At 31.6% G+C, this 8262-nt stretch overlaps 1 protein-coding gene across 1 annotated transcript; it reads right to left on the bottom strand.

Moving 5' to 3' along the window:
* Positions 1-741: 741 nt before the first annotated feature.
* Positions 742-5157, bottom strand: LOC143256872 (uncharacterized). The gene is made up of 5 exons (XM_076514665.1): positions 5001-5157; positions 4473-4552; positions 3662-3766; positions 2548-2641; positions 742-891 (listed from the first exon to the last, which is right to left on the bottom strand). Exons 1-4 carry the CDS (start codon positions 5089-5091, stop codon positions 2552-2554), a joined length of 366 nt encoding a protein of 121 aa, XP_076370780.1. The 5' UTR covers positions 5092-5157; the 3' UTR covers positions 742-891; positions 2548-2551.
* Between the last annotated feature and the right edge of the window lie 3105 nt (positions 5158-8262).

Raw genomic sequence — 8262 nt, 5'->3', positions numbered from 1 at the left:
TTTATTCTTTTCTTTTCCAATGTTGTTAATGTTACGAAAAAATGTCATTTATGTTAAGATTGCCACTTTACATTTCAATTTAAAAACATTATTTATAAACAAAAAAGTACAATAAGATGCTTGATATAAGTGGACAATTCCTTATATGGACTGATAAAGGGGTACTCTTCATTTAAAATGTTTTGGTTAAAAATCAAGATTTCATTAGAACTGAGGTGTTTGAAACTTTTAAGTATGAGAGCCAGATAATTTTATTAAATGTCATCCGTGTTTTCCCATTTTGTTTTTACCACCAAGACACTACTTGTAAGATATGATTAATCTAATGTTCTGTGTTCGTCAAATTTCTACAGCTTAAAAATCATAATTTATAATTGTTTTTAATTATGTTGCGCTACTTAGCAGAAGAAAAAACTGTGAATAAGCTTTTTAAATAATTTTCACATTTCTATATTTTGTAATGAGAATAGTTTTAGATCATGTGCGAAGTAAGTTAGTTCGTGTTATTTAGAAAATTCTTTATTTTCTCTATTTTTAGCACTTCAAAACGATGGCTGTTTTCTTCATTGAATTCTTTGTCAAAGAATAATTTAGGATAATTTTTTATTTTATAAAATATTATGACTATTTTTCCCTGTAAACCAGACATTAGAAAACAACATATATTTACGAAGGACAGCAATATCACATAGTACTCAACTTTAAACAAATATTTAACAAATCACCACAAACTCAACAGTGTTGATACTTCGACAGTTTTATTTTCAAGATAAAGGTATATGAGAGTTCAACATATTCCAAAGAAAAGCTAACCACAACAGATTCAGATTATTATATCATAGGTAATATATGAATGCAGGTCCTCATCAGCTGTTAAGTGATCTGTTGAAGCTGTAATTATAAATAACATTGAAATGATTAGGTATTAATGCCAATTCACATAAAAGAAATCCAATAACATTTCGTTTAATATATTAGCCAAATTAGTTAATACCAAATGTGATAGAAAATCACAAAACACTAACCAGTGTTCTACAACAAGGACAAGACTTGGTTATTTTTGGATTGAATAAGCTCATATATCTTAGTTTCGAAATTAAAAGTTAAAAATGTTTTCTTATATAAGTTAGTTTCTCCCTTTAATTAAATGAAACTTATCTTTTTTATATATTTATGCTTCATTATTTTACTTCATGATTAAGATTCTATATACGTACCCTTTAATATTTCTTCAATGATGTCGCATTTTGTTCCGTCAACCAAAGTGTTGGAATACATACGGTATTGGCCAGGTGGTTATGGTACTCGACTCCTAATACGAGGGTCGTGGGTTCGAATCCCAGTCACACCAAATATGCCCGCTCTTTCAGCCGTGGGGGCGTTATAAAGTGACGGTCAATCCCACTTTTCGTTAGTAAAAGGGTAGCCCACTAGTTGGCGGTGGGTGGTGATAACTAGCTGCCTTCCCTCTAGTCTTAAACTACTAAATTAGGATCGACTAGCGCAGACAGCCCTGTTGTAGCTTTGTGCGAAATTCAAACCAAACCAGATATATATAGTTTCAAATGTATGTGATGTAAAGGGAATACATTTGGCTTTGGTGTCCATTAAACTTATGACGTTCATTGTCTCAGAATTATTATCATAAAGTATAGCGTATCTGAATCTTTTTAATGAGGGTTAGTAGTGTCATTCTACACAAAATTAATGTTTAATTACTATCCTCACTGAATTTTTTCTTGATGTTTAGTTTGAATTTTGCTACCGTCCCTAATTTAACAGTGAAACACTTGAGGGATGGCAGCTAGTCATCACCACCCACCACCAACCATTTTACTCACAAGTAGTGGGATTGATTGTCATATTATAGTGCCCCTTGGGACAAGAATTCAAACCCACGACCCTCAGATTGCCATTCAAGCACCTTAACCATCTGGCCATGCCACTTTGAAATATACCTATCTCTCTTTAATGTGTAATAGAGGGGGAACGGGCTATAATTGTGTTATGTTTCTCATGTGTTTTTTATTAATATTCAAAACTGTGTGAGAGATATACGACTAACTGTTTAATCATACTTCAAAGAGGGTACTTTATCAGTCTGTGTAAAGAAATGTAGGTTTTTATTAAGTACTTTTTGTTGGTTTTTTTAAATATAACTTATTAAACGTAAAATCTAAGGTGGAATTCTTAATATATAACCACGTATTTTTATAATAACAACGTATCTGTAAATAGAAGAGTAGTTAAAGTGCTAGTCTTCTGTACTGTGAAAGTAAAACTAAGCAATTAACCAGTAATAATATTTACATGATATTTTGAATTGTTGTGGAAGTTTTTCTAAAACTAAAACATGTGAGAGAAGAATAGTTATTACAAGGTCTAACCGCCGAGCCACACCTTTCCTCATTTTAAACTATAAATATTTTAAATGTTCTTGTAGATAATAATGCTTATAGAATTTTCGGCACGTAAGGCGTTAATGTTCAGATATAGTTGTTTAATGTATTAAATGTGTTGAAATATTTTAACCTTAAATTAACTTACGTCTTCACAAACATTTGCTAATCCATTCATTGAGTGTAGATTCTTGATCCTCATGAAGTTTTCCAACTTCTGCACTCAAACAATCTTGCATTTCCTGCACAAATATATAAACAGGATTTAACGTCATTTTAGAATTTTCAAGAGCGATACCTTGAAGAGTGTGTGTGTGTGTTTGTGTGTTTTTCTTATAGCAAAGCCACATCGGGCTATCTGCTGAGCCCACCGAGGGGAATCGAATCCCTGAGTTTAACGTTGTAAATCCGGAGACGTACCGCTGTACTAGCGGGGACACCTTAAAGAGTAAAAAGATTTAACAGATATAAAATCTATTTGTATAAAGCCTTTATGTAAATTTTGTCCTACGGTAGGTATAGATCACATAACCCAATCACCTATAGTTTACTGGAACTTCAAGCATTTGGTTCGTTTCACATATACGTTGGTGGAATCACGTGTAGATAAACATGGGGTCTTGCGGCACTCATTTTAAGTTTTTATTATCATAGTTCTGTACTATTATATGTAGCTTTAAACAAATTAATAGTTATATTGTAACACTATTGTTCTATACCGTCGTATCTATTCTTAATCAAAATCAAATTAATAATTAATAATAATTAGATAAATAGCTATTTTTAATTGGTAAGATGAGTGGTTGCCTTTTACACCTATGGCAGAGACGTCTTCATATAAACAAATTTTTAAAGGGGCTTTCGGATTTATAAATGAAATAATTATAACATGCAATCGTAATGCATTTTAAAATTGAATAAATTGGACAGAGTATTCAGTTTGCTCCCTAAAACAGGGTGGCCTATAATGGAAAAGAAATGGACTCGAGTTCAGGGTTAAAGCTAAGCCTAACTGGCGTATATCCAACTTCACGAGTGGTATTAGTCTCAAATTTTATTCTTTAGACACTCTAGTTAAATCGGATAGAATGTCTGTAGAGTACTGAGAGCTATTTCTTTGTTTCTCAATTGTTCTATAATCTCGCGGTAATATATAATTACTAATTTTGTTGCTGTAGTAATTTTTCATATAACACACTAAAATAAATTTTGATTACTCAAGCAGAAATTAAATCCAAAACTTCGTTTTATTTAATTATTACCTGCATTTTCGCTTCATTTTCTTCTTTACACATTTCTTTCAATAACTCGTCCAAGTTATCTGTAGGAAGTTCTGCGTTTTCACATTTCTGCATTGCAGCTGGAAGCTTGAGATGAAAAACACTTTTCGTTACATTTTACAACTTTCTTTTGTTACATTTAATCGTAAACTTAAGTTTATGTCTCAAGAACAGTATAATTGTTCTAAATTTTATTATAATTGTTTTCAAATATGCTTATCTTTTGCTTTTTTACAATCAACATGATATGTTTATGTAAACATATACAACTGATTGTAAACTGAGGGTAAGCAACATTATTGAAACAAAGACAGAATGAAAAATATAACTAGAGCAAGAAAAGTAAGGTAGAAATGCTATAACATTGTTTCAGATCTGTGAATTGTGTCCAAATATTTACCTATACATGGTGAAGTTTATACAAGGAAAGATTTTCTTCACTAAACTTAATGTTTGTTAAATATTAGTTAAAACTGGGAGTTGGTTGTTACTGTTTGTAACAAATTCAAGTTTTAAACAGTTTATGAATACTTTTCATGATGTTGAAGTACGGAAATATCGTTAAGTAATTTTTTATCAAATTTGAATATTGTCGTTTTAATTCTTGATTATTAACATCTGCAATTACTGTGTTAAACTAATTCTCAATATGAATGTAATTTTAAGTACAGTTTGTATACCAAGAACTATCTTTACTGAAGATCAAATATGTTATTCACAGTAATAAAACGTTGTTTCCAAAATTATAATGAATTAATGAAACATGATTAATCATAATACTCCAAATACTTACCCAACTTGCCTTTTCATGAAACATTTGTGTATCGCACTCTTTTATCTCGTTCACTTTCTCAGGATCATTTTTATCCAGTGCTGCATAAAAAATTACGTGTTTGATTTAACTTAGTAGAATATTCTCCTCATGTTACACGCCTACTTAAGTAAAAGTACTCTACTAAATGGAATGAAAATGTTACACTATTTTCCCCCAACAATAGATCAGAAAATTTAGACCTGAATAGAAGTATACAACTTTAATGAAATTTTTCCAGATATGCAGGTATAACCTAGTTAAAATATTCTGTTGAAGTAATTTTAAACTGACCCTTTTAATCGATTTGGAAATTGTGACGTCACTAACGAGTTTCTTATGTCTAGTAATGTTTTTATGAAGCTAAAAAAGTTTGCTTTAATAATATTATTTTATTCTATTTTTTATTGCTTTGTTTTTCTAATTGTAAAATACAAAAAAAGAACACTTATTCAAGTAATAATATTAATTAATATCTCAAGTAGTAATAAAGTTTAAAAAAGAACTTACTGCACAGCAGTTTAAAAGCTATATCTATAACATTGCCTTTGGCCATCGCCAGGCACACGAGCACAACAAGAGGAGCGAACAGAACTTTCATGTTGAGAATGTTGCTGTTTTTATGAAGATTTCACTTCAGAAATCCCTTTTTTATATTCTATATACCTAAGAATTTCGTCCAATAGGTTAAACTAATTTCAAGTTATCTTAAACTTAATAACTAGTGTTTTCACCAATCACTGCAAGACTCTTTCCGGATTGGACGAACCGTGATTGTAAGAACCAGTAATATAGTGATCATCTTAAACACAAGAGTCTTTCCTTCATAAAATACGATCACGTGATTCACATGTGTTCGCTTACAGTTTCATTCTTTGTGGAAAATTCACTCTGTTACAGCATGTTATACATGTTACGTCTTTAATATATTTCCGTGAAAGTACTAACATGTCTGACATAAGTTTCCATACAAAATTAATTGCACACAGTAATATTAAATGGTATAAATATAAAGATACATTTTGTTTTTTTTTTTTTTCGTTTCGAACCTTACGAATTTCCTTGTGTGTCCTGTAAACACTTTTTACGAAACATGGATATTTAATTCATCTTATCTTTTGAAAAGTACAAAACAAACAAACAAAGTCTAAGTTTCTATAATAGTGAAAATAAAATTTCAATTAGCATTATTTTGCTTATAGTAAAAATAAAAGCCACACTTTCTGAGCTGAGCTACCGAATTAACATATCCATTACTTATACTATAAGTCTGAAAACGTAGCTTTCTCATCGAAGGACGAATATAAGGAGCCTGTTATGGCCTTGTGTTTTGGGAGCTTGACTTCCAATCCGAGATTAAAGATAAAGACAGACGTCGGAACTGGAAAAAAAACGTTCTTTATCGATAACTAAAGTGGTGAGATTAAATATTTTCGTTTCTTTCCCATCGTCCAAAATTTTACTGGTAACAACATTTATTTAATTGTTTTTATTTGCTGTTGGTTAACTTTATCATTCGAAATAATATGAGATTAAAGTTTTTTTCTTGCAAATTCCACACATTACGCTGTTAATATTTTTTTATTGTATCTGTATGACGTGCTTTTTTTTTAATTTCACGCAAAGCTACACGGGGCTATCCGCGCTAGCCATCCCTAATTTAGAAGTATAAGACTAGTGGGAAGGCAGTTAGTCATCACCACCCAACGCCGACTCTTGAGGTTCTCTTTTACCAATGAATAGTGGAATTGACCACACATTATAATGTCCCCACGCCTAAAAGGGCGTGGTATGTTTGGTGCGACGGGGATTCGAACCCGCGACCTTCAGATTACGTGTATGATGTCCCATATCTCTTAATTTGAAGAAGATTCTCAAGTGTAAGAATCAACAATATAATTTTTTATATTGTTGCCCACTGAATTTTCGAGAAAATCGCCTAAGGATTATAAATCGACGCGCCAAGTGTTCTAACTGTTCTGCTACAGTTAGTATACTATAAACTTCGAGTATTATTGTATTTTCCTATAGTAAAGCCACATCGGGCTATCTGCTGAGCCCACCGAGGGGAATCGAACCCCTGATTTTCGCGTTGTAAATCCGGAGACATACCGCTGTAAACTTCGAAAACAATAATTTTTATAAACGTTTATTAATCCGAAACAATATATATTTTATCAGAAACTTTTACGGATTTGTGACATTACACACCGTTCAACTTCAGATAATACACTTCAAACGTTCGTATTTCTACGAAGACATCGTCAAGTGAATTGTGCTAATATAAACGTCGAATTTTTCTTTCGTCGTAAACCGTCGATAAAATATTTAGCTACACACCAGACAGATGATTTAATGTATTTTTTGTAAGTTTGTAAAACTATTGTACGTAAACCATTATTTGTAATAACCACTTCATACATGTTTGATATAAACTGACATTCAGTTACCTTTTCAAATTATAATTAAAGTAGTCGTGAAATTATTCTACGTACTTGAAGATAGAAAGGAATATTCTATATCAGTAGGGCAGATAACACCTTGGGGCTACAAATGTCTTTTCTAAACTGGAGACTTGTGCAAATTTAAGTAGAATATAGTCTGGAACAAGTTTTTGTAATATTTACTAGAGCGATATTACTGAATTTTACCTGAAAATAATACATATGTATATATATATATATATATAATAGTTTCTGTTCTTGAGTAAAGACTCCATTGAGACTTTTTTCACAAGCTCAGTGTTAGATTTACTTTATAACAAATATCTAGGTCTAATAATTTCTTTCTTGCCGGCTTATTTCCGTAATCTGGCAGAATGCAGAAAAAATTACGAATTTAAAAGAGTTAGAGGGAAAAAAAATCCATTTTTAAAGCAACAGTGGTCCGAACCAAGCAGAAGAGTTGTTCACTGAAGGAAGAAGGTCCTTCAAGAAAGTTGTCAAACCAACAAAATGTCTCTAGCTGGATGCTGGGGCTAAAATGGTCAATAATATTTTTCTTGAATGAAGAAGAACTGTCAGTGTCCAATGTGCCCAGAATAGATGATTTCTTCCTGTCCACTTCTTGATAATCAGGGTTGCTGAAAAACTGTTGTTTCTCTTCGCTTTACTCACGAGATTAAGGTTTATTCATTAAGTGAATGATGGTAAATTCTAACCAAGCAGCTAAGATATTCAGTAGTTAGATTTGACTTCACTAGCAGCGTTAGAAGGTTATTAATACATGGTTGTCAAGTGACTAGCTGGACTTGAGTATTTAGTAAGCGAAATTATGTGATGACGACTATCTGTCTTCCCTCTGGCCTTACATCGCTAAATTAGGGACTGCGAATGCAGGTAGCGTTCGTGTAGCTTTGCGCGAAATTCTAATTGGCTTAACATATGTACGGATAATTTTAAATATGTATATGAATATATAAATGTCTTACTCTTCTCATGTATCAAAATAACTTCAGGATTCAGATACAGTTAGTATTTTCCAAGACGAGATATATTGTGCAGCTGTTTATATAAAATGATTTGATGGTTTGTAATGATATTATCATCTTTCGCTTTAAGTCTGTTAATATTTTTCTGACATTAATAATATGAACTTTGAAAGATTATTGTTACTGGATATGCTTTTATGAAGAATGAACATATATTAGCGGATACGACTTATCCTTTTACATATAACGTAAGAAAAACTAACTCTAAGGTTCTATATACTGCAATGGAAGCCAGATGATTGAAAGCTTGTGGAGTATGTAACTAAGCTGCATCAATACATC

This window comes from Tachypleus tridentatus, chromosome 7 (assembly GCF_004210375.1).
Source record: "Tachypleus tridentatus isolate NWPU-2018 chromosome 7, ASM421037v1, whole genome shotgun sequence".
Classification (NCBI taxonomy): domain Eukaryota; kingdom Metazoa; phylum Arthropoda; class Merostomata; order Xiphosura; family Limulidae; genus Tachypleus; species Tachypleus tridentatus.
This window is presented reverse-complemented; position numbering and strand designations above follow the sequence as displayed.